At 60.8% G+C, this 25,514-nt stretch overlaps 1 protein-coding gene across 1 annotated transcript; it reads right to left on the bottom strand.

The window, feature by feature from the left end:
- Window positions 1–603: 603 nt before the first annotated feature.
- Window positions 604–25,435, bottom strand: CCDC40 (coiled-coil domain 40 molecular ruler complex subunit). The gene is given in 19 exon segments (XM_090257596.1): window positions 604–733; window positions 735–908; window positions 1,860–2,018; window positions 2,305–2,493; window positions 5,757–5,877; window positions 7,346–7,437; window positions 7,527–7,696; window positions 8,693–8,906; window positions 9,763–10,008; window positions 12,956–13,382; window positions 15,758–15,879; window positions 17,859–17,981; window positions 18,133–18,290; window positions 20,994–21,213; window positions 21,293–21,376; window positions 22,019–22,179; window positions 22,471–22,609; window positions 24,651–25,226; window positions 25,421–25,435. Coding segments are annotated over 19 exon segments (3,465 nt in total). The 3' UTR covers window positions 604–658.
- Between the last annotated feature and the right edge of the window lie 79 nt (window positions 25,436–25,514).

The following is a 25,514-nucleotide window of genomic DNA, read 5'->3' as shown; positions in this document are numbered from 1 at the left end:
CGGGGCCGCGCGTGGGCGAGAAGGACGCAGTGACAACGGGTGCAGGGCCGGGAACAGACGGGGGACCCACCGTCGGGTCTCAAACAGCCCCGGGGGGTCGCTCCCCCTGCGCTTGTCCCCGAGCTGAGCATCGGGGTTTGACCCAGGCTGGCGGTGGGGGCAGGAGACGGGGCCTCGGTTTGCGGGGGGTGCGGAGGGGCGGGGCACGCTGCGGATGAGAAGGCGGGCAGCTTGTGGGCTCTCAGATGCGCCCTAGCAGAGGCCTGAAGGCCCCCACGCTCCAGCTTCCGTGGGGTCCTTTCTCTGCTCCCCCACGAGCCGGTGAGGAGGAAGCACAGCTCCCCTCTGGGCACCCCATGCAGAAGTGGGGGCCTCCACAAACCCAGGTCTCACTCGAGTGAGCACGGGCCCCCGGGGAACAGGGTCTGGTTCACCGGCGCTGCCTTTGCCAAGGGAGGACTTCACTAAGTGCAGCTGGGAATATGGGGATTTGACTTGGTTTAAGCTGCTGGGGACTAGAAAAAGTTTCTCCAGCGCTGGCCTATTTATTTCTCTTAATCAGTGTCATTCTCTGAGAGTAGACACGTGGCTTTCAATGACACACAAAATCAGTCTCTTCCCCGGGGGCTGGCCTGGGAGGCGCCGGCCGGGCTGCCCCCTAGGAGGGCCCGGGGGCGTCCAGCTTGCTGGCCACCGTCTGTCTGAGCTTGAGCAAGGCCTCCTGCAGCTGCGGGGTGCTCGGCCTGCACGCGGCCGAGGATGGAGCCGATGGTGGCCAGCCGGCTGTCCAGGCGCCGGCGCTCCTCCAGCAGCGACGCCTTGGAGCGGAACAGGAACACGTACCGCCCGTCCTTCACCGCCTGCAGGTGCTTGGCGCGCGTCTGCAGGGCCACAAGCTCGGAGAGTTTCTTGGGTGGGACAGAGACCCCGTGTCAGGCTGTGAAAATTTAAAGAGGACACCCCCCACCCCACCCCCCACTGACAACCCCAGACTCGAAGAAATGACAGAGAGCAGAGCTCCTGAGTCCCCACGGCCAGGGGACCAGGCCGGGGTGGAGCCGTCCTCCACCGTCCAGGGGCAGTGGCCGGCCATGAGGCAGGCCTGGCGCCAGGCACTGCCCTCCGTCATCTCCCCACCCCTGCTGACCAGCCCCAACACCCCCAGTCCTGCCCGACCCTCTCTGCTCACACCGCCCGGGCTCGCAGGCAAGCCCAGTGGGACGAACGACTCCGAAATTCTGCGCGGAATCGGAGGGCTGCCCCACCAGCCCCACAGTGGGCAATGGCCCTGTCTGGGGGTCACCGTCCTCCTCACCCCAAACCCACCCGGCGTCTTCCTGCCTCCCCAAGAGAAAAGTCCCAAGTCACCGCGTGGTCCCTGCAGGCCAGCCTGTGGCCTCTGGTGGCCTGGGGCCGCCCCGAGACCCAGCTCTGCCTGGTGTCCCCTCCCCTCCTTCAGTCTGGCTCAGGTGTCATTGTCTCCGGCCCCCATCCCTCAGTGTGAGAGTCCACCCCACACTGTCACTGTTTATTTTTCTCCAGGGCATCTGTCACCTCTAACACCAGATGGCTTTTCTCTGTTTACTGCCTGTCCACGCCCCTGAGAGCGCAAACCTGGGAAGGGCAGCTATTGTCTCTTCTGTCCCAGGAGCAGCCCTGGCTCTCAGGGCTGTGCCTGGACCCCGGCAGGAGCCTGGCACATGTGAGGTAGACAGAGGGTCACCAAGTGCTTGGTGGCACTGCCACTAGCGGGCTCGACTGGTCAGGAGGAGGCCGTGCCCGTAGCGAGGGCTGCTGCTCCACGGAAAGACCCGACAGCCTGGGCTCCGGTGGCCCTGGGGGCCCGCGGTCCTGTCTACCTGCCGCTTGAGGGCCGTGAGCTGCTGCAGGTGGGCCTCGAGCTCCTCGGTGCGGGTCTGCACGGCGGAGAGCTGTGTCTGCTTCTCTACGAGGGAGTCGCTCACGCGTGTTTGGGTCTCTTCCAGCTCCAGGACAGTGTTGCTACACTCCTCGGTGGCCTGGGGGACAGACAGCATTACCCTGGGACCTGGGACCCGGCAGACAGAGGGCAACCAGGCCTTGGCAAGATTTCTGTGCACACAGTGCCGAAAGGGTCCCAGAGGGGACAAAGGCAGCCCTGCCCCCGGGGGCTGTGACCCAGGAGCTGTGGTGTGTCAGTCCCAGCCAAGCCCAGGGTGCAGGTCGCGCCCTGGAGGCCAGCGCGGTTGGTGACACATGCAGACCAGGAGGGAGGGGGCAGGGGTACGCCAGCCTGTGGACGGCCTTCCTCGGTAGGCTCCCTACTTTGTGAAGGTCCCTGATCTTCCGTCGCAGCTCTGTCTGCTCACGGTGGAAGTCTGTCCGGGTGAGCAGCTTCCTGTCCATCTTGCGCTGCCCCTCGGCGTGGATGGAGATGGCCTCCCTGCGGGCGACGGCCAGTTCCATGTCGCGGATCATCCTCTCCTGCTGCTTCAGCAGCTGCCCGTGTTTGACCTGCACACATGGGGCAGAGGGACCGGGTGGGAAGCCAGCCCGTCTCCCTGCACCCGACAGAACCGGCAGGGAGACAGTGAGGGTGATGTCACCAGAGGACAAGGAATCTGGCCGCCTTGTCCCCTGGGCAGAATGATTTAAAGGTCCACAGAGAGAATGAAAGGAAAACAGGGCACCACTGAGGACCAGTCACAGACCAGGGGAGGCCAGGCCACAGGAGGACCCCAAGTTGCCCGAGGTTGGACCCCAGAGCAGAAAAAGGGCGTCAGAGTTTGCAGTGGGTTCATCGCTTGTCCCAGGGTTGACTTCTCCGCTGGGACAGACACACCATGGTCTATGGGGCCAGGGGCTGGGGGCAGGGCGGTGGTGAGAGGCCCACGAAGGATCATGAGGGAACTTTCTGGAGCAGCAGAAGGGTCTGGATCGCGGCGATGGTTACACGCATGCGTACATGCGTTGTCTCACCATATGTTTAAAATAAGTACGTGTTACTGTATGTGAGTTAGGCCTCAACACAGTGATTTAGGATTGAATAGGATACACAGGCCAGAGCTCCTTAGTTAAGAGCAGGGGAGGAAGACCTAGCCCAGCCCGGTTTCAAACGGGCCATAGCGTGACAGCAAGCCTCCTCGAAGGGATTGTCACAACAGGGCGGAGCGCGCAGGGCGAGGCCAGGTCACACGGCGCAGCCTCTGCGGTCACGCGGTCACGGGGCTGCCGCGCCAGGGAGAAAAGCCTGGACTGTCGAGTAGGTGCTGCTGGCAGAACTGGCCCGCAGCCGAGAGAAGAGGAGACCGGCCAGCGCCCAAAGCAGGCTCCAGGTGGGTTCAGGGTCTAAAGACGTGCCAACAATCGGAAAGAACTTGGGAATATATTTGTGGAACGTCAAGCTGGGGGGCCTTCCTCAGCAATGCGGGAACCCTGGGAGCCACGCAGAAAAATGCCAATACGTCATCCGACGGCACCACCCACACTTGCTGAGGGGAAGGGACCCCACACAAAGCAGAAAGGCCAACAGCAGAGATAATATTTGGAATAGGCAGCAAAGGTGGGGGTTTGTACCCCAAAAGGAGTACTGAGGAGATCCTGAAAATTGCTAAGAAATAAGAAAGTAACCCAATAGGAAACTGACAAAATGCCAACACACACACACACACACACACCTGCTGAGCCAACAACACAAATCCACGTGACATTGAGAAATCTCTTTCCACGCAGTGGATTGTCAAATACGATGAAGACCAATAAACTGCCCTGACTGCCGGGATGGGGGTCAGCCTGCGAACCAAAGGGTCACCAGTTCAATTCCCAGTTGGGGCACAGGCCTGGCTTGCAGGTTTGGTCCCCCACCCAGTTGCGTATGGGATGTAACCAATCAATGTCTCTCTCTTACATCCATGTTTCTCTCCCTCTCTTTCTCCCTCCCTTCCCCGCTCTCTAAAAATAACTAAATAAAACCTTTTTTAAAAATGTTAGTAGACTGAATGCCCCTCAACTGCCTAGGCTGAAGGGGCACAGCAATTCTCAAGTACTTTCTGGAAAAATAACCTGGCAGACTCTAGTGTGGTCAAAAAGGTATGCATTCTTGAACCCTGTAACCCTGCCTGTGGGACTCTAGCCTACAGAGAGCAAACTAAGAGACACCAGGGCCCTTATCCAAGCTTTCAGTTTCTCGTGGTCAACCGTGGGCCGACGAGGTTACCCGGAACATTCCAGAAAGAAACACTCCGCATGTTTACATGCGCACCGTTCTGAGTAGCCCGATGAAATCGCCGGCCTCGTGCTCTGTCCTGCCAGGGCGGCGGCTCGCCCCTTCGCCCCGAGTCTCCACGCTGTCGATGCTGCCCACCCGTCAGTCACCTCGCAGCGACCTAGGTTGTCAGACCAACCGTTGGGTCAAAGTGCTTGTGTTCAAATCCCCTCATAGCCCCTGATAATAATGGCCTCCGCGTGCAAGGACAGCGATGCTGGCCATCGGGACACGCCCAAGAGAAGCCGGCAGGCACCTCCCGGAAGTGAAGAGGTCAGAGGTATCGGAAGAAATGCAGCCCATAGAAGGCTTGATGCGATCCGGGGTTCCAGGCACCCACCAGGGGTCTTGGCACGCACGCCCTGTGGATGTGGGGGCCACTGTACGGATACTAGGGTAACACTGTTTGTGGTGATCAGACAACTGACTTTCATCAACCTGGGATTGTTTCAGTAAATTCTGTGTGCGTAGTATATTCTGTGCCTGTTAAAGAATGGGTGACTGCCCATATGGCTCTTTAAAAATAAGTTGCTGGCCCTGGCTGGTGTGGCTTGGTGGATTGAGCACCGGCCTGCAAACCAAAGGGTCTCCAGTTCGATTCCCAGTCAGGGCACAGGCCTGGGTTGCGGGCCAGGTCCCCAGTTGGGGGGCACACGAGAGGCAACCACACACAGATGTTTCTCTCCCTCCCTCCCTCCTTCCCTTGCCCTGTCTCTAAAAATAAATAAATAAAATCTTTAAAAAAATAAGTTGCCGATCTACAGGTGCGAATCATACTTCTTGTTAAGGAAAAAGCAAACCACCAGCGGAGGCAGGGAGGCGGCGGCCCGCATGCGTCTGTGCGAGCCGTGCGGGAGCGGCGGGCCTGCTGCGGCCGTGGGCGTGGCTTCTGTGGTTTGAAAAGTCAACTAAATGGGCCATTTTTTTAAGGCTCCCACAGCAAATGCATCTGATCGGCACCCTCTGAGCTCCCCAGCCAGAGGGCTGATTATTCAAAACAGCCGCATGAAACTGACGTCACATTGACGTTCATGACCTGCTCTTATTTGTGTCCTTCAAGCCGGACTTGGCTCCTCAACAGCTTGTGATTTAATCACCGGTCTCTTTAAGGTCATGAAATCCAGTGAAAGGCAACCGTGGAGATCAACCCTGTGCAGAGCGCCCCGGGGACATGGGGGTGTGCTCTTTGGACCCTTTGATCAAGCGGGGCTCTCTCTGGTCCAACAGTGGGACACACCTCCGTGGTGGGTCGTGAGGTTCGGGGTCACAATTTGCATTTTCAAGTCCCCAAGTGCACGGATGGCACCGAGGGAGGGGACAGAGGCTCGGGATGTGCTGTGTGTGCGGCTGTGTGAGTCCGAGGTGCTCTGGGATTCGTTCAGTGCAGGAAGGACAGACCCCGGCGTAAGGCAGCGAGGAGGACAGCCTGCTTCACTTGAGCTTGGAGTGCCGGTCCCTGTGCTGGGGTGGCTCCCTCCCTGGGGCCCCAGGCCCCCGACGTGCCCCCACCCACCTGCATCCTGTGGATCTCTGCCTTCATGGTGCGGATCTCTGTCTGGCCCGTCTCCGAATCCACTGAGGCGCGCATCTCTTTGGCCAGCTGGATTTTCTTCTCCCAAAGCATGATCTGGTGTCTTTGGAAGGAGAAGAGGCCAGGTAAGAGCTCCAAGATTTTGGGAGCTTTCTTCCTGCAGCTCCCCTGACCTCAGGCTCAGACTCCCTTCGAACAGAGGGGCCCTGGCGGGGGCCTGGAGGTCAGGTCTGAGCAGAAGCGGGCACAGTGCTGTGTACGGGGGCCGGCTGGGCGGGAGGGCCAATGTCTGCGATTGCATGCGGTCGCTCTGGGAGACCCCCTGCCTTCCCCTCCCCCTCCCCCTCCCCCTCGGGGGCTGGTGGCATGTTCCACTACCCAGGCACAAGTGAAGGGCGCCGCCCGTGCTTGTTAAATTAGAACCAACTTGCCGCGTTCTGGGACCAGGAGGTCGGTCTAAACCCCTGGGCCCAACACCCACTCTGGAGTTCCCACTGGCCCACCCAACCCAGGGTCAAGGGGCCACGCCTCCCAGGAGAGCAGAGTGGGGCTGTGTCATGGCGGCCTCCTTCCCTGGAGGCAGGGGTGCGTTCACCACCCCACCGTCCCCTGTCTTCCCTCCTCCCTCTCCATGCTCGGGAAGGACGGGCAGCCGCCGCGGCCCACCCGGTCCTCCTGACCGGGAGCCCGACGGCGGCTTCTCCCGTCTGACAGCCCCCAGGGCGGGGCAGGGGGCAGCGGCTTCACAGGCTGCACCTGCAAGGCACCCAGGGCAGGGGGAGAGGTGGGCATCCGGTCTGCAGGGGCGAGGGGCCCGACACTGTCACGGTGCAGGCCGGCTGCCAGCTGGTCTCTCCCGCCTGAACACGGGGGCCCCACCACATGCGCCCGCAGCGCGTCTGAGCCCGACACGGGCCGTGCGTGTAAGATACACAGCAGGTCGCACAGAGCGGGTCCAGGACAGAGAGCGTGGAATCCAAACCCCAGCGTCCACCAGGGACGTTCATTGACACACAGCCAGCCCCGTGCCCATGTGTTGCCCGTGGCTGTGCATGAGCCGTGACCATTTCCACAGAGACCATCAGGCTTGATAAGCCAAAAATATGTACTCCCTGGCTCTCTCCAAAAAAGCTTTGCCAGCCCTTGAAATACACAAACCCGTGGCCTGGAGAGACAGAGACAGACAGACAGAGACAGACAGAGGGGCGGCGGAACAGGTAAGCTCAGCAGGAGCTGAGAACGGCCAATGCAGGGACAGAGGCCGACATAAGAAACGCAAAGCCTGCAGAGGGCACGAGGCTGCAAGCCACGAGGACGCCCGCAGGGACGGCTTCCGTGATCGGGCGCCATAGATCAACAGCGTTTAGAAAGAACTTAGTCTCAATGAAAGCTGCTCTACTTCCAGCGATACCTGGTCCGGCAAGAGAGCTGCCTTCCGGGCAGGGGAGCACACCCGGCGGTGCCGGTCAGCTGTGCCCGGGGTCCGCCAGCCCGGGAGGGTTTCAGTGGGTGGTGGACGCCCCTGGGGCCTGCGGGGGCGGGGGCGGGGGCGGGCGCCGCGCGGCACTCACTCGGCCTCCACCAGGCTGCTGAGGACAGACGCCTTCTCCTCCGTCAGCTGGTCCAGCCTCTCCTGCAGCTTGATGGCTTCCCGCTCGGCGGCCTGCGCGGGGCAGGGGACGACGGCTTTGCGGCGGATGTGGGAGGACACCCGCGCCCGCAGCTGGGCCCCCGGGGGCGGCAGGGACTGACCTTGAGCGCGTGCGCACCCTCGCTCTCGGCCACCAGGCTGTCCCACCGCAGGCCCGCGGAGCTGTCCCGGCTCCTGCCCAGCAGCGCGGTGAGCTTCCGCAGGTCGTTGCCCAAGCCCTTCAGGTGGCGCTCCACGTCCTTCTGCTCCCTCTGCTCCTGCTCGATCCGGTCTGTGGCGGAGAGCGGCCATGGCAGCAGCCAGAGGGGCCCGCGCCCCCCACAGCTCACCCACCGCCCCACTGTGCTCCAGGCGCCCGTCCCCGTCACGTCCCTCCAGGGCCACGGGTGGGACGGGGGCCTCCTGCTGCCCGGTTTCCAAAGCCCGGCCCTTCGAGGCTCTGGAAGGACTGGACACGATGAGCGGCAGGCGGGGCCGTGACGGAGGAGACCCCGATGTCCGGCTGCGGGGCCCCGCTCCTGCCTGCACTGCTCCCACCACACCCAGTGGCTGCAGGTGGGCAGCGACCCTAGTCTCCAACAGGCGAGTTTGGCACCCCGCGTCAGGGAGAGGAGGCGGCAGGGCCTCCCGGCGGAAGGGGCCCCAGCCCCTGGGCAGCAGCAGCGGCAGGGGCCGCGTGGCCAGGCTGATCTGCGTGGATCCCGGGTCAGAGACCAGGTGGGACCCCTCGGTGGGTGGCCATCGGGTGGACGGTGCCCAGGGGGACGCCCACCGCTACCCCGGGCACCCTGGCCTGTGGGAGACCCATAGGGTTTAGACACAGCCGGGGTGAGGCTGGGACTGGGGAGCAGGGCAGGGGGACAGCTTTCTAAGTTTAGCTGCCAAGGAAGATTCTCTTCCCGAAGCCCTGAGTGGGGGGCCTGAGGCATCACCTAGCTCCGTGGGCAGGGGACCCACCCGAGGCCCACCGCTGAGCCACCCTGTCCTGGACAGGAGGGCACCCTTCCACAGGACTCTCTGGCAGCGTCCGGAAGTCAGAACGTAAGGAGCTCAGCCCCGCCACCGTGACTGCAAACCTCCCGCCGGCAGGGCGCCACGGGTCGGGGCTGCGCTCACACTCAGACCCTGTGCCGTGGGCATCGCGGGTCTGCTTCGGAGGCTTCATGCAAACCGGGGGTGCTCACCGGGCGGCACCCCCACCCCTGCCACGGCCGGCACCCTCCCCTGGGGCCGCGGAGTCCCCGGCTGCCGAGCACGAGGCCCTTACTCTCAATGCGCAGCTTCTTCTGCTCCAGGATGCGGACCTCCTTCCGGCACAGGCTCAGGGAGGCCAGCCACTCCTCCCGCCCCTGCGTGGCCCCGACCAGCTCCTGCTGCAGCCGCAGCCAGCCCGCCTGTGCCCGCGTCACCGCGGCGCTCCGCTCGTCCAGCTGCTTGCCCAGCCTCTTCGCCTCCAGCTCCAGGGGCCCCAGCTCTTCCCCCTGAGAGGAAAGTCGCCAAAAGGCAAAACGAGCCTCCTCGTGGGCAAAGGCCTGCTTTCCGGGCGGGCGGCAGAGGGCCGCAGCCCAGCGCTCCTGCGGCCCTACCAGGGTCCTGTCTGCGTGCCCTTGGCCTGCTGTGGGACACGCGGGTCTCAGGGGGTCTGCAGCCCCTGTCCCCACCGAGCCGCAGCCCTGTGGGGTCAGGGTCGCGGTCAGGGCCGGGGCTGGCAAATTGTCTTTCCCGCTCAGTCCCTGTCCCGCTCAGGGACTTTATTCCTGAGAATCCACCGGGTGTGGCTTCCAGAGAGCCCTCGGCGGCTCGGGGCTGACCTACGAGCTCGCTGCTCATCCTCCTGTGGGGTTCAAGGCCTGTGTGGGGGCGTCCAGGTGGGAGCACCTGGACAGCCGATGGGACTTCAAGCCTCAAACCTAGACCACCTTCCCCAAGAGCTGCGCTCTGTGGGTCCGAGCCCGCCCGCTGCCTGTCCTTGCATGGCCCACGGCTGAACGCAGCGTCAGAAGGAGAATATTTCACGCCAGGTGACGTCACATGGGGTTCAAACTCCAGGGGCCGTACCCAAGGTGCTCCCGGACACTGCCACACCTGCCCGTTGGCCACCACGCGGGGCCGAGTGGCCTGGCCCTCAGCGCCTGCAGCGGTTCCTGTCTGGCCCTGGGCAGCAGAACGCTGGCCGCCCTGCCTCGGAGCAGCCCACACACGCGCTGTTTCATCCGCAAGACATGTGGGGAAGGGAGGGACTGTCCTCCCCGTGGGTTCATTTCCAACCGTGAGGCACCCCCGAAGCGGCCAGGTGCACCCAGCAGTGAGCAGCGCCCCAGCCCCCGCGGCCCGTACCCCCAGCTCGGAGAGCATCTGCTCCAGCTGCTTTTGGAGGGCGTTGATCACGCCCTGCTTCCTCTCGATCAGGGTCGTGCGCCGGGAGATCTCGCTGTTGCTGTTGCTGATGAGCTCGTTGACTTTCTTCACCTCCTGGTCCAGCTCGGCCAGCGCCGTCCGGTGCGTCTCCAGCCGGCAGGCCGTGTTGCTGATGTCCAGCGTGGCCTGGGCAACATCGCCATCAATTTTGAAAAAATGTGTCACCTGAGGGAGCAGAGGAAACACGTCTGAACGCTGGATTTTCCCGGGAGGCCCCAGCAGAGCCGGCTGACCGCGGCCAGGGCCTGGCCAGGCTGGAAGGAGCTTCACGTCCTCATGGGGAGGGCAGGGAGCCCTGCGCACTCTGTCTCCAGACCCCCGGCCACAGCTCACAACAGAGGAAGGTGAAGTCATTGTTTCTTCTTAAACGGACAGGAGCACACAAGGGCGGAAGTGTGTAGATGAGGAAACCGCCTCTAATCCCGCCACAGCTTCGGCCACGCCACCACCCAGAACCTGCCCCTCCTCCCAGTCCTTCTGTATAAAGCGGGGTCACACTGCACACACAGGTTTATAACCCACTTGTTTTCTAATCCTCACCTAAGAACTAGAAAAGTAATAATTACTGATTTTAGAGAGAGAGGGAGAGAAATGTCGATGTGAGAGAGAAACATCTATCGGTTGCCTCCTGTACACGCCCCAACCAAGGATTGAACCCACAACCCAGGTATGTGCCCTGACTGGGAATTGAACCCACAGCTTCTTGGGGTGCGAGACGAGGCTCCAACCAGCTGAGCCACCCGACCGGGGCGTGAGCCAGTTTTCAGCTTGGTAAGTCTTGTCTGACACTCTCATCATACTGTGTCTGATGGCCATGCAACGGCCCACTGTGTGTGTCACGTAGTCTCGGGCGTGAGTCACAGCTGGTGCTGGGCGCACCTTCGTCCGTCAGCCAGTATCAACCACGAGCCTCGCCATGGCCCTTGGTGGTCGGCACGCGGGGGTGGAGGAGGCCGAGGTGCCCGCCCTCACTCAGCCAGCGGGCTGTTGCCCACACCCCCGCTCTGAATGACGCAGGGACAGACACCCACCTTCTCATTTGCATCTGTGGGACACATGTCCCTACATTTTACCAGAGGGCTGGACACAGCCCTGCAAAGGAAAGGTCCCACCGTGGGGCGCTGTCGGCACCCAGCGGAGGCGTGTGACCTCCGTGGGCTCTCGGGAGGCAGGTGCGCTCGGGTCCCCTCCTGTGACACGGTTTATCACAAAGGCATTTGTGAGAGTCAGGCAAGCAGGTGGCTCAGTTTGGGGACAGGTCCTCTTCCAGGGGCCGCAGCTCAGCCCTGACCCTCCCGGCCAGCCCTCGGGCCTCGCTGCCCACGCGAAGCCTCAGCTCCCCCCGGCCCCTCATCCGGGCCCCCCCCAGCTCCCAGCCCCTCCCCTCCCCGACACCGGGGCTCCTCCCCTGGACCCCGGTGGGCTCAGCCTCACAGGCACGGTCTGACCGGCCACCTGGGTGACTTTCCAGGACACTCGACCTTCTAGGTTTTAAAGCCAAACCTTGCCCACCTGGAGCGGGAGCTCCGCATCTCAAGCCACCAGCGTCCTGGGGTCCACCCCGGGCCCTCCTGCCCTCTGAGCCAGGGCTACGGCGCCTGTGCGTTCCTTGGCCGCGATCGTCTGAGATCAGCAGGCCACTCTGGGGTGTTCACAAGGACCCCGCCTTCCTCTCTGCCCCGGTACTGCCCCCCCGGCCACCAGACGGAACACCGCGGCCACCCCTGCTCCACTCCCAGGCCGTCCTCCCCGCTGAATTCACCCCGGCCTCCCGGACGTCAGCTCTGCCCCTGAGTGGTCCAGACCCCACCGCCAGCGGTGCACACCTTCCCTCCGGACCCCGGCCGCGGGGGGCTCTGCGCCTCACCTCCAGGCGGGACCCCCCCCGCCCCCCCCCCCCCCCCCCCCCGCCTGCCACCAGCCCACGGGGTTTCCGCGCGCGCTTTACTGCCCTCTTCTGGACACTGACGGTAGTGCACACGTGAGCCTCGTGGGCGGCTGTGGGACAGGCCTGGGGACGGTCTCCGGGGTGCCCGGGCCGGTCACGCCACACCCACCACACTCCTTAGCTTCTGCAGTGCTCCCCAGGACCCCCACTTGGGCTCCCAGCTGGTGGTCTTGCCCCCAGTTCCCAGAGAACGGCCTGGCGGGACCCCCACCCACCCAAGTGGGGGGCTGAGGGGGCCCAGCCTGTGCAGGCTGCAGCGACCTCCACCGGGGCCTCCAGCGGGGTCACAGCACGGGGACAGGCCAAAGAGAAACATTCAAGCAAAACATTGCTTTTCCAAGGACGCAGGGACCTGGGGCCACAGTGGGGGGAATCAAGAGAGAGAAACCATGGCGGGGGAGGGGGTCCCAGGCCAGGAAGGCCACATCCTTTTCAGGAACCCCAGGCCGACCTCGGCCCCGGGGCTTCGGCCCCCGGGGTCACCCTCAGACGGCGGAGGCTGGGCTGTTAGCAGAGCCGAGCCCCTAGCAGCAGCCGCGGCGTCTCACGGACAACATTCGACCAAACGCACACATTGGATGATGAGACGCGATAGAAAATCAAAGTGGGAGTTTTCAAAGAATATTTTTTAAAAATGTCATGTTAAATATGGCCAATAAAGTAAACTGAGGCACCAGCGCCCGTGAAAAATTCGACTTTCCACTTACCATGCCTGCACGTGTGCACCTGTTTCAGGAAAACCCGTGAAAATGGGTTAGAAAGGACTGACCCACTGACCCGCTGACCCGTGTGAGGCCCAGGTCACAGTGGGACGACATGTGTGTGCCTACGTGTGTGGTCACGAGCACGGGTGTGCGCATGCACTTCTCCGTGTGCCTTTGCGTGCATACCTTTACTGGGTTGCCCGTGTCTGAGCACGTGTGTGTAGCAGCACTTCCAGAAGGAAAGGCGCCACGTTCTAGAAGGACCGTCGCTGGGCGGTGGGGTGACAGCCCCCTTGGCTCCCTCCCCCTGCCCGTCCGCAATTGCAGGTTTTCCAGAACACAAACGCGCCGCTTGGACAGCGAGAGGAAGTGCACAGGCACGCCGAGCGCCGCGTGTGTCTGTTGCGTCTGCGGGTCCCCCCCCCCCGCTGTCCCCGGGGCGCCCTCCGAGGCGGCCTACCAGGTTGGTCTTTTCCTTCTGCAGCTTCAGGATGCGCTGGTGGAAGTACTTAGTCATCTTGTTGGAGGTGATGTGCTCCTGCAGCTTCTCCACGACGCAGGCGTCCAGCTGCCTCCTCAGGTCCAGCTCGTGCCTGATGGCCTGGTGGACCGTCTGCAGCTCGCCCGTGGCGGCCGCGTACTCCGCGTGGGCCCGGCCCAGCGCCCCCTCCGTGTCCTGCAGGACCAGCCGGTAGGTGTTGACCTGGTTGTGCAGCGCCTCCTGCCTGCTCAGGCACTGCGCCGTCAGCTTCTGCACCAGGCCCGCCTCCGTCTCCGCCCGGTGCAGCAGGCGCGCCAGCCTCTCGTGCCTCTCTTCCTCCTGCACGATGGACTTCCTGTAGGCTCCGGCCTCGCCGTGCACGGACTGCAGCTGGTGCTGGCACTCGCTGCCGAAACCAGAGCAAAGCCAGCACGTCAGGACCCGGGGACGCGCTCGTCCCGCCCTGGAGGGGACCTCAGGACGGGGATACTCAGCCGTCCCCACCCTGGAGGGGACATCAGGACAGAGACCTGGAGGAAGCTCGGGAGGGCAGAGGGTGGGGGTGCGAACTGGGAAACCAATTATTTTAATAGCAGCCAAGTCTTGACTTCTGCTCCTGATACATTGAGAGAACCATTTTGAGTCCATGTCTAAGACTTGTTCAAGATGATGGTGACGGGGGAGGGGGGGTAAGGGGGAGGATGAGAGAGGGAGGGGGAGGGAGGGGGAGGGAGGGGAGGGAGGGGGAGGGAGGGGAGGAAGCTAGCTTGCAGAGGCCCCTCTCCTGTCCTCAGGGTGACGGTCCTGCCCAGGGAGCGCTGTGGCCCAGTTAGGATGCGAACACGGAAGGGACAGCATTACAGAGGCCCCCCCACCCCTTGGTGGCCGTCACTTGCAATTCCCTGCCCCCCTCAGCAGCTGGCCATGGAAACACCTGCGACTGGTGTCAGGTTAAGGAGGACAGGCCCGGCATGGCCGAATCTGACTTCCTGTTCATGGCAAAGCTCTCTCCTCCTCACCAGGAGCTGCCCGCTCCCCCGTACCTCCCCACGCGCCCGCAGCGCCCAGCACTGACATTGTCACAAAGGGAGAGCAGCATGTGAAAGTCCTTTACCCGGTTTTTCAGGGTTCCTGTAACGTAATTGCTTATCCTTGATAGAAATTATTTACACACACACACACACGCGCGCGCGCACGCTTTAAAAACTTCCTTGAGCCCTGGCTGGAGTGGCTCAGTGGACTGGGCGCCGGCCTGTGAGCCGAAGGGTCGCCGGTTCAGTTCCCGGCCGGGGTCCGTGCCTGGGCTGCGGCCAGGTCCCCAGTTGGGGGCGTGTGAGTGGCAACCAGTTGATGCATCTCCTGTGCATGTTTCTCTCCCTCTCCTTCTCCTTCCCTTCCCCTCTCTCCAAAAAAAGAAAAAGGACCATAAGAGCAAAAATCAGGGCACTGAAAAAGAAAAAAACGTCCTTGATTGGCAGCTACGGACAGAAAACCACCGAAACAAAGAATTGGTGGAAGCAGGACGGTGTCCTAAGCTCTGGGCCATCTGAGGATGAAGAGGGGACCTACTGCCGGGAAGCAAGGCACAGGCAGGTAACGAGGCCCAGGGTACCCCTGTCCCTGAGGGCGTGTCATTTAAGGCAACTCCCCCCCTCCAGCCTCTGTGTTTTCTGGTTCGTTTGAGGGTTTCGCACAGAGATGGCGTACATCCCCTGGACAGGTGACCGCCACGCTCCCCGCAGCCCCATCGCAGGCCCCACCTGGGGCTGGAGCCCACTGGGGTGCGACCTCGCTGCTGACCCTGTGAGGGTCACCCGGCAGCCAGGCCCCGGTCCACGCGGCGTGCCTGTCCACCAGAGCGGTGGGGGGAGGAGGTGCGGGACCCAGTGTGCTGTTACACAGTCCCGGCCTCCGTGCCACGGCCTTTTGTCCAGGGACACTGTTCCCACGGACGCTCTCTCTAGGCAGAGCCTGGGCAGCTAGGCTGGGAGGAGGGCTGGGAGGGGCATGCTCTGGGTTGACCCTGGAGGCACTGAGCATTGGACGGGGGGAGGGCCACAGGGGTGCCATATGAACCCTGCAGTTTGTTCCCTCGTTAGCAAGTCTTCCTTGGGCGCCTGTCCTCTGCCAAGCTCCACGCCGGCGCCAGCAGCGGAGACCAAGTGGAAGCCAAGCAGGTGAGCGGCATGCCACCGGGGTGTCACATCTGTGTCCCCGTCACCTGGGTGGGTGGGGAATTAAGGCAACACTGTGCCTAGAGCCCCTGTCTGCAACACCCGGCCCCAGGACGCACCCACCCAGGCTAGTAGTAACAAAGAAGGGGCCTCTTCCTTCCCCCTGGGGGGGGGGGATTAAACAGGATTTCAGCTGGAACGCAGCCGTGGCCAGAACAATCGGCAAGGATGGAGTTTCCGAACACAGGTGGTGAGGCTTCAAATCAAAGGGACACCTTATCTCCTGAAGATAAACACCTCTTTCTCTTTTTCCTGTTTCTCCTTAATCCTCCCAGGAAATCTGAGCTTGAAAGCCTGCTGCTCCAGGCCCCCACGGAAGTTTGAAAGGACTTAAGAAACGCTGAAATCTTTGTGAACAATAAGGGAGCTTTCAGGACGGAAGCAGGGCTGCAGGTGCCTCCTTTGTCCCAGGAAGCCTGCTCACCTGGATGGGGTGGGCCCACCAGAGCTCCGTGACAGCTCCCACGGCCCCGCCTGGCGCCCAGAGCCCGTTCCCTCTGCCGTGGGCCCCAGAAGCGCCGCGAGAGACCCGGCCGGGCCGCGGTACCTGAGCGCCTCTTGGATGGTCCTGTGAGCCTCGTCCCGACGCTTCATGCCCACCAGGCTGGTGGCCCACTGCTGCAGGATCTGCCTTTTCTCCATGGCGATGGCCTCAATCTCCGCGCAGGCCTGTGGCCGAGAGGGGACGCTGCGCTCACGCGTCACACTCGGAGCCCCGCACCTGCCCACACCCCCTTCCCTCCCTGTCACCTCGCTTTTCTTTATCTGGTTCCAGCAAAAGGGCCACCGCTAAATGCAACGCGGCTCTAAAAGCTCCTCGAACCCCCGCCTGAGCCTTCGCCCGGGACCCGCGGGCTGGACGCCTGGGGAAGGGGAGGCAGGGGGCCGACGTGGGCAGACAAGGGCCGCAGGCCAGACCCACACGTGGGGGGTGGCCTCGGTCCCCAGGCGCAGGCTGGGATGCAAAGATCTTGGCTAAAGCCACTCTTTAAGTATTTTAAACACCCTCCTCATTTAAAAGAAACACAGCTCTGGCCAGGCAGCACAGTTGGTTAGAGTGTCCTCCCGAGGTGCCCAGATTGTGGGTTCAATCCCCCGTCAGGGCGCAGGCAATGAGTGGAGGGCAAATCAATGTTCCTCTCTCTCTCTCCCTCCCTTCCTCCCTCTCTAAAATCAATAACTAAAAAAAAGTTAATAATGTGTTCATTCTAAATAAGTAAGCAAAAAGAAGATAAAGCCCCCCAGAAGAAGATAAAGCCCCCCAGAAGCCCCCCACTTAGCGCAGCCCGTTTCTGTGTCCCTCCACGCACGCGGTCACATCCTGCAGGGTGTTCGGTACTTCAGTATTAAAAGTGAGCATATCGTGAATGGGCTTCCATGTCAGCCAATATTTCCCGCTGACCTTGAACGGCCCAGGGGCGCGGGGAGCTGACCCCCGGAGCAGGCATTTCCGGGTATCATTGGCAGTGCCCCAGCCTGCGGAGGCTGTGTCCGCGCGGCTCCCCTTTCCTGTACCGTGCCTGCGTTCCGGGTTACGCTTAGAAAGGCCTCTCTGGCCTGGGATTTTATAAACATTTTTCTTTTATTTTCTTCTGGTACATTTTTCCCATTAAAATGCTTGATCCCATCTGGAATTTATTTTAGTGTCTGGTATGAGGAAAACGCCTAATCCTCTTTTCCCCAAATGATTAACCACATGCCCCAGCACCACGGGGTGTGTAACTCACTCATTTTCCATAATTTACAACCTACTAGGTTTTTATAGAAATGTTTGCTGGCCGCTGGCCTCTCGGCAGGTCGCACGGCCTGCCCGGGTGCCCCTGGCCCAGGAACACAAGCTTTTAGCCTTCCGGGCGATGCTGGGGGCACCCACCACCCCAGTTTGTCCAGGACTCTTCGGTTGTGGCACAAAAAGTCTCACATCTCGAGAAACCCCCCCGTGTGGCTCAAACTGGGATGGACAGCCGGTCACCCTTCCAAACCTTCCCTTCCAAACAAGTCTTGGCTGGTCTTCGGAATTTATCTTTCAGATAAACTAAAGCATCGCTCGGCTAACTGAAAGCTGTGTTTCCTGAGATTCCAATCGAAACACGGCTGGTGTATTTCCAGGCTGGGAGGGCGGCAGCTCTCCCCAGGGGACCCCGGGGCGGGGGGCGGGGGGGGAGTGTCCGGTCCACCCACCCGAGCCCTGGCCCTCCCCTGCCATGACAGTGGCCTGTTCTTCTCTGTGTCCCCACACACGTAAATGCTGATGGGGAGTCACAGAACAGGAAGTCACAGAAGCTTTGGTTTCTAGTTTTGGCCACGGAACTGGGTGCTGTGTTGGGTCTGCCCCCAACTCACTGCCTGCAGAGCGAGGTCGTCAGGGAGCCTCGGTCCTCCCTGAGGAGGCGACTACGGCTGAGGGTCCGCCCAGCAGGCAGGACACCGCGTGCCGCCTCCCAGGAGGCCTCTCAGTCCATCTCTGGCTGCGGAGGAATACCTACGCGGCCGCCGTCGGCCGGCACCTGCTTCTTCCCCACACGGGGCAGCCGGGGGCTCGGAGGTGCTGCTGAGGACCCAGAGCTCGGTCACTCACCGCATGGGCACGTGGGCAGTGGGTGCCACGTGCGTGCTTCTGCGGCTGAGCGCCTGGGGGCCACTCCTACCTCGCTCACAGCCTTCCTGAGCAGCCGGGTGTCCTCGGCCTGGGCCCTGGCCTGAGCCTCCGACAGGGCGATCTGTTCTTCCAGCTGGTTGGCTCGGGTGGTGAGCCGGTCCACGTGCAGGTCCTGGGAAACGAGACACACTGGCCTCTCAGGGACCGACCCTGGACCCGAGTGGGTGACCCCAAGGCTGGCCACGGACTCTCCGGGGTGCAGCGAGGCACCATCTGGAAAGCCGGGGAGAGTCCCCGAGTCTCGGACTTGCTGAGTACCGTACCTGCTGCTTCTTGTCCAGCTCGGCCCGCGCCTGCTCCACTTCCGACTTCTTCACGACTTGCTTCATCACGCGGATGTCGTTCTGCACATCCTGGTCTATGTTCTGCATGTAGAAGACGTTCAGAGCCAGGTCCTCCATCTCAGTTTGCAAAGCCGCCACTGGGGAGAAAGAGGAGCCCCGGCCAGCGGGGTTAGGGCCCACTGCCCTTTTCCTTCCCGGAACCACCTGCTCCGATCACTGGCCGCTCTGCAGCCAGGATGTTCGACTTTCGCTGATGGGCTTCTCCTGGGTGCACGGGACTTGTAGGCGGCTCCCGTAACCTTGGCCCCCCGCGTTACTCGTGGGGATGAATCAATCCCAGGAGTAACACTCATGTGGCAGAGGGGACACTTTCAGGTGGGCCTGACCGAAGCAGGCGAGCCTTCAAAAGCAGAGCGTTTTCTCCCGCTGGTGGCAGGAGAGGAAGTGAGCAAGTTCTTGGGGTCAAGGGGATGCCATAAGGGCCAAGTTCTGCATTGCATGGTGCTCACTTCCTATTCCTCCCGCAGCCAGCAGGGGCGCCCGTGGGCGTCTTCCCCACGCAGCGTCCCTACGCCTGGTTTTAACTAATTTCTCCAGGCTCTCTGTGGAGTTAAGCTCTCTTGTTAGTTCCTGACAAATACTTACCAAGACATTTTCTTCTATCCCAGTTTAGGGTGCACAATGGGTTTTATCAAACACCCCTTAGCATCCACCCAGAAAATAGTCCCTCTCCTGTAATCGATGAATATAATATATTAAACCAGTAAGTTTCCTAATTTCAAATTATTCCAGAAATAAGCCCTTGTTGGCTAATGGGTATTTTCCTTTTACTATATTGTGAAGTTAATCTTTTTTGTTTTCTTTTTTCTTTGTTTTGAAGTTCATCTTTTACTGCTGAACCGATATTAAATATTTGCTGATGTTTATCTAGGACTCTCGCACCTCCGAGGTGGGACAGCTTCATAGTTTTCTGTTCCCACGTGGCCGGTTTTGGCGGTAGGATTATACTAAGCCTTGCAACACGAGCCTGGGAAGCGTTTCCCAAATATTCCACCCACGGAGGGTTGAATAACATAGGAACGGTTGTCCTGCCTCTAAGCTTATAGCGTTTTCCCCTTTCCTTTTGGGATTTAAAAATGTCCCCAGCTGTGTCTACGCCTGTTCATCATTTCTGCCACCTGCGTGGGCCCCAGGAGTCTTTGCATCTGAAGACTCGTCTTTCTTGAACTCAAGCAAATGTTTTCCCCGGATGCCGTTGGTCAGTGCCCCTGAGTTCCTGGGACGTCTCTTAGAAATGTTACATTCCCAGATCTGCCAAGCTTTTCTCTCTTCTTCAAGACGCCCATCGCTTGGGGGCGTTTGCCCAGAAATCTGGGGAGCATTCCCCAAACGAGCTTTTTAGTTTTCACATTCAGTTTTCAGCAGTATTGATCTGAATATTTGGTGCCTTTCTCATGGCTGACGGTTATTTTTAAATCCCAGTATCCTCTTCCCCAGCACTTCGGTCTCATTTGACGGACAAGCTGCCCGGAGCTCCAGCTGGTGCCCTGCTCTGTTTTGAGCATCTGCTCTGTCCGGCCAGCCCCGCGTCCTCTCCTGCATGGGGACTGCCCCCAGTGACTCACACGTCCATGGGAAGGTTTAGTGACTGGTGGGCTTCACCTCACTCCCAGGGGAGGTGGGCAGCCATGAATATTGTTCAGTGGCAAAGCCCCCTGATGACCAAAGGGATCAGGCAGTGGCCGCACCGGCGGGCAGGGCCAGGGGAGGGAGAATCGAAGCTGTTGGCTGGAACCTGGGCTTGGTGGGACAGCTGCTGCTGCTGCTGCCTGGCAACCTCCAGAAGGGACACAAAGTCCACAGAGATGCTTAGATCTTTCCAGAAGCCCATCCACACTCTGAGCCTCTGCTGAGGGACGCTAAAGGGCGGCCGGGGGGCTGTGCCCTCTTTCAGGTCGTTTAAATCCTATTACACCTGGAGGATGGACACAGCTCTTCACTGCTGCAGCGCGAATGTCATGTTCTCTCTGTGGCATTTCCGCTCACTTGGGTGGCACTCAGAGCTGGATAAGTGAGCACCAGCTGGACCTCATCGGGAAGTCTCTCTGGCAGTTCTCGGGGTCCACAGCCTTTTTTTCCGGCCACAGCTGGGACACGCATGCCATCCGGTTCTCTTCCAGATCCGTTTGCGTCATTTCCCCCATTATGACAGAAACACAGAGTTCTTCAAGTTGGAAACATGAGAAAGCACCAGGCTGAAATAACCCGCGGCGGTGTGACAAAGTCGCTGTTCCCGTGACCGACACGCGCCGTGCTCTGGGCGGGGCGTCGCTCTAGTAGCGATAGCGCCTGTAAGGAGTTGTGGTCCTGCCGTCTCCTCTGGTCCAAGGCCGCCGGTTTCCCTAACTCAGCGGCTGCCTCCGGGCCGCGGGCCCCCTGGCTTGTGGAAGCACTTGCGCCTCGGATGCGCTTCCCCCCGCCGCTCCCACCGGTCTGCGCCCGCGGTCCCGCGCTCCCCGGCCTAGGGAGCTCCGCAGCTCAGCGCCGCCCCGTTCTCCACTGTATGCGCCCTGATGTGCAAGCTCCCAAGTCTGCTGCTTCCTAAGTCGGTGCCTTTTCAGACACTTATCCCTCTTCTAAAAGGCTGGGCACCGAGCAGGACGCGGTTTTCTCGATGCCCTGCAGCGGCAGGTGGAGAGCCAGCAGGGGTGACTGCACGTGGGGATGACGATGGGGGTCGCAAAGGCACATGCGCATGCCTTACGGGACGCCATGGGGGATGGGGAGCCCCCGGGGACGCGAGGGCACTTGGGGGCGCCGCGGGACTCCGAGCCGCTTACGCTTTCTGCGCTCCTCGTTGGCGGCCTCCAAGGTCCGGGTGTAGAGCGCACGCACGTGCTGCAGCTCCTCCTCCTTCTGCTGCCGCGCGCACGCTGCGATGGAGTGGCGGTCGTGGCTCTTCTCCAGCTGCGTCTGCAGGTTCGCCAGGAGCTGCTGGACCCCATAGAGATCCACCCCCAGCTCCTGCCGCTGGGCTCGGCTTTGCTTGGTGGCCACGCCCTGTGGCGGAGAGAGAACCCGAGTGGGGCGGGTGTGGGCGCAGGCTGGCGGCAGGCCAGGCGGGGCCGCGCATACGCACCAGCTCGCGGACCTCCAGCGTCAGCTTCTCTATCTGACGGTTAAGGTAGCTCTTCAGCGCCATCTGGAATCTCAGCATCAGGGGCTAAAACAAGGGCAGAGGACGCGGGTGGGTCTCCTGGCCCCTCTCCGCCCCAGCCCACGGTGTTCTCCCTGGGGAGTGGGGGCGGGGCAGGAATGACCTCCACGCTGGGTGCTCCCTGCTGCTGCCCCGCATTCTTACTCTGGAAGCCACAAAGTAAAGGCGTCAGGGCTCACGTCTCAGGCACTGGAGACCTGAGTGTGTTTTTGCAAAAGGACGGGGCAGACCGGGGCGGCGGCCCTGGCTGTCCTGCAGGGCCACAGGGGTGCTGGTACCAGGGAGCCCTCAGTCCTGCTCCCAGAGCAGCTGCCACCCCTCCTGCAGGGCCGGAGACTGGGCCTTTGCGGGCGGGTCCTGCCAGTCAGGATCTGCCGCCCCTGCCCACCCACGATGCCCCCGCCACCAGGCGTGAGCCAGCCCCAAACATCTGCAGCGCCAGGGCAGAGCAAGGCTGGTTTGGGGTGCAGGCGCCTAAGAGGAGAATGTGCTTTGCAAAGCAGCAGGCCGAGACCAAGCAGAGTCACTGTTCTGGACAGGTGCCCTGGGGGCCCAGCGCTGGGGTGACGGGGGCGGCCGGGCCGCGGAGGCGGACGGCAGAGAGAGGCCTAAATGTCTCCCAGTCAGAACTGGGTGATGTTTCCTTACATGGTTTGGGTCCAAGACCATCAGCTGGGATGCGTCCTCTGCCTCCTGGCTCCCCTCAGACTCCATTCGCTCCACGACCCCTTCCTCGGAGAGGCTTAAGTTCTGGATCCTGTCCAGGAACGAGGGTAGCGGCGCCCCCCTGGGGTGGGCATCAGGCTCCTCTGGGGGGGACAGCAAACATCATTGAGGAGTTAACAGGGAGAGTTGGACGCCACAGCTGATTTCCACCCTCAGGACGCACGAGGGGAAGTAGAAAAGCCCCTTGGCGGGTGGGGTCGGGGTGCTATCTAGTGTCTTCTGTTCATGAATCTTCCCTTCAGTGATTCGACAAGCTCCGTAGGGAGGGCCACGCACGTAAACAGAGGGTGGAAAGCTGGCTTCTTACTGAGGGGGCGTCCCTGGCACAGAGGGGGCTGGGAAGTGGCTTCTCCTGAGGGCAAGGGTCACGGTACCTGGCTCCTGTGCCAAGGGCCCCTCCGTGGTCGGGGACAGCCTGTCCAAGGACGTGGCGCTGCTCCGCGGGCTCAGCCTCAGGGGGTGCTGTGTCCCCAGAGCAGGGGCCTCCTGCTGAAGCTCTTCATCAGACTGTTCCTAGAGCGGGAACAACCAGGCCCGAATCTGTGAGCGCTCAGTCAGGACTGAGACGTTACTGGATTTGATTCATTACAGAATCCAACGTAATTGTTAAAGGAATAGAAACCCATTCGGATATAAAGGTGATCTGGCTTGCTCTAACCAGTGTGGCTCAGCTGGTTGGAGCAAAAGGTCGCCAGTTTGATTCCCGGTCGGGGCACATGCCTGGGTTGTAGGTTTGGTTTCTGGTCAGGGTGCGTAAGAGAGGCAACTGACCGTTGTTTCTCCCCCTCTCTTTCCCCCTCCCTTCTCTTCTCTCTAAAAATAAATAAAATCTTTTAAAAAAGATTATTGGCTTTTGCAAATGGTCAGAATGGAAATGATCTCCCCGCCACCCGCAACCCCGACTAGGGACCCGGGCGTGGTCTCTGCCTGTCCACATCTGTAAATGCGGAGGGATGGGCGTGCTGGGTGTGGCTCCCTCCCCTCTAGACGCTGACCCCCCCCCCCCGAGGACAGCAAGAAGCGTCTCTGAGCACCCTCTTTACAAAAGCACACTGGGAAGCCTCAGCCCCACGATGGTCTCCCAGGAGGGCTGTTTCTTTTCTTTCAGACCATTCACATGGGGAATACCTTCCCCTGATAAAAACACCTGGCTCCATTTTAGTTTTAAAATAGACTGGCAATGCTATTGTTGGCAATAATTCTCGCTGATGATTACCAGGTGAATATCAGGAACAGCCTTGACCCTGTATGGCCACCCTAGGAGGGAGACAGGATTGTTTCTCTCACCTGGAGGCAAAGTAGCCTCATGGGAGCTCAAGACCATGCCCAGTTTGCACAGCCAGCCAAGGTTAAGTTCAAGGTCAGGCTGTCTCCATCCCCAGCAAGTGCACTTTCTAATTGTACTCCCTCGGATGATGTTGACTCTGGAAATGATATCCGAGGCACCCAGAGGCTCAGTGACATCACTGAGGACCCAGAGTCAAACGCCCACCTCTGGGGTGTCCCACAAAGGGTTCCCTAACGGGAAGTCAGCGCGGTGGCCCCGCACACCACTGGCCACAGCAGCTCACACTTCCACAATTCCTGTTTCTTCTAAAGACCTGGCATTAGCCGGGGGGAAGGACACAGGGCTCCCTCGGAGGGTTTTTTCCTGCTTTGCTGGTTGATCGTATTTGTAAACCCTTTGCCGGTGACTTTTCTAGAGACTAGATCCAAGGATGGGCGTTGGGTTTACAGCTCCCCAAGTGACCTACACTTCAAATCTCCTGGTCATCTTGGAAGGGGAAGACACTTTTTTCTTGTTGCCTGATTCTTCAAAGGTGGTCTTGATCGTGCATTTGCCAGTTATTAATAAGAAACCTTAATTAGGACCCACCAAACAGCAAGTTATGAGCTCTTTCCAGGCTCAGGGGGTGGGGGGATACGGTTGCTCCCTGGCTCAGAAGGCAGCCTCGGAGCGAGGGAGGCCACTGGCGTCACGGCTGCATGGCTGGGGCCGAGCCTCCCTCCGACCGTTTCCTCGCCTGCCCAGCGAGCCTAATCCTAGTGCCTGCCTCACAGGGCTGTCGTCAGGGTCCACCGAGACGGCACACGGCGGGGACAGAGCAAGGATGGAGCAGTGCCTGCCGCAGAGCTGGGACGCAGCCGTGAGACCCGTCTCTTCCACCCGCCGCGTGCTCTCCCTGCAGAGCAGTTCGGACGCAGACCAGCAGAGGGCGCTGGCCTACAGCGGGGCAGGGAGGCGGGTGGCACAGGTCACCCTTGGGGGGTGGCAGTCCCGGAACTTCTCTGTCTCCCGGGCCACATCTGGAGTGACTGATGGCTCCCACACTGGAGGGCGCAGATAAAGCTCCCTCCACCCCTTGTGGTCACAGAGCATCTCACTGGCCACCAACCTGGAGGTCCTCCCGTGGAGGACTCCCACCCTTGGCCTTCAGAGACGTTTGCCAAGACATTTCTAACACGGGTCGCAACGGGTGTTTTAAGGGTACCCCGAGTCCCTCACATAGGGTGACAAACCACAGGGGCAGTAACACGCTTGCATGACACTCACCAAGCCACTCACCCTGTGCCCAGAAGCACCCTGGCCAGTCCGCTCAGGGGAGCCTGCTGCCTGCTGCGAGGAGATGCCCACTCCTCTGGGTTCTGATGGGCGGAGGGACTCTCTGTCCCCGAGACTAGATTCCCTCCTTGCTCCTTCGTATGGGGACCGGGACTCATCTTCCCCTTCGACCACGTCCCCAGGACTGGTGCCTGAATAGGTCAGATCTGTAGAACTGACTTTCCCCTCCTGGGACATGGTTTCCATATCAGATTCCAATTCCTCTTCAAACTCCAGTTCCTCTTCCATTTCCACTTCCTCCTCGCTTTCGACTTCCCCATCAGGTGCATCGTCTGCATCCAGTGTGACCTCCCCAGCAGGTGCGACTTCCCCTTCAGGTGTGACTTCCCCAGCAGGTGCGACTTCCCCGGCAGGTGTGACTTCCCCTTCTGGTGTGACTTCTCCTTTGGGTGCAACCTCCCCATCTGGTGTGGCCTCCCCAAGGGTTGGGACGTCCCTTTCAGAAGGTTCTGTGGCACCAACAGCTTCTTCATTTTTCTGGGCACTGCTCTTCTCTGCTGTCGACACCTATGGCCATGCGGCAGGAAAAAGTCAGGAAACAAAGTTACAAGGGGTCTGTTGAGGTTTTATTTATTTTATTTTTATTACATTTTATTGATTATGCTATTATAGTTGTCCCCGTTTTTCCCACTTTGGAGGTTTGATTTCAGCAGTGCAATTGTACCATGAAGAAACTCCGCACACACACTCCTGAGCCTCACGTAGAGGTTTTTCATGCTTTAGCTCATCTGTGCTCTCTCTGCTTTTCTTTTCCTTTGTGTAATTATTCTGCAGCCTTCACGGCAGGGAATGACC

This window comes from Furipterus horrens, unplaced genomic scaffold (genome assembly GCF_987537825.1).
Source record: "Furipterus horrens unplaced genomic scaffold, mFurHor1.1.pri manual_scaffold_11, whole genome shotgun sequence".
NCBI lineage: Eukaryota > Metazoa > Chordata > Mammalia > Chiroptera > Furipteridae > Furipterus > Furipterus horrens.
Note: the sequence above shows the minus strand (reverse complement) of the source record. Positions and strands in the feature narration are given on the sequence as shown.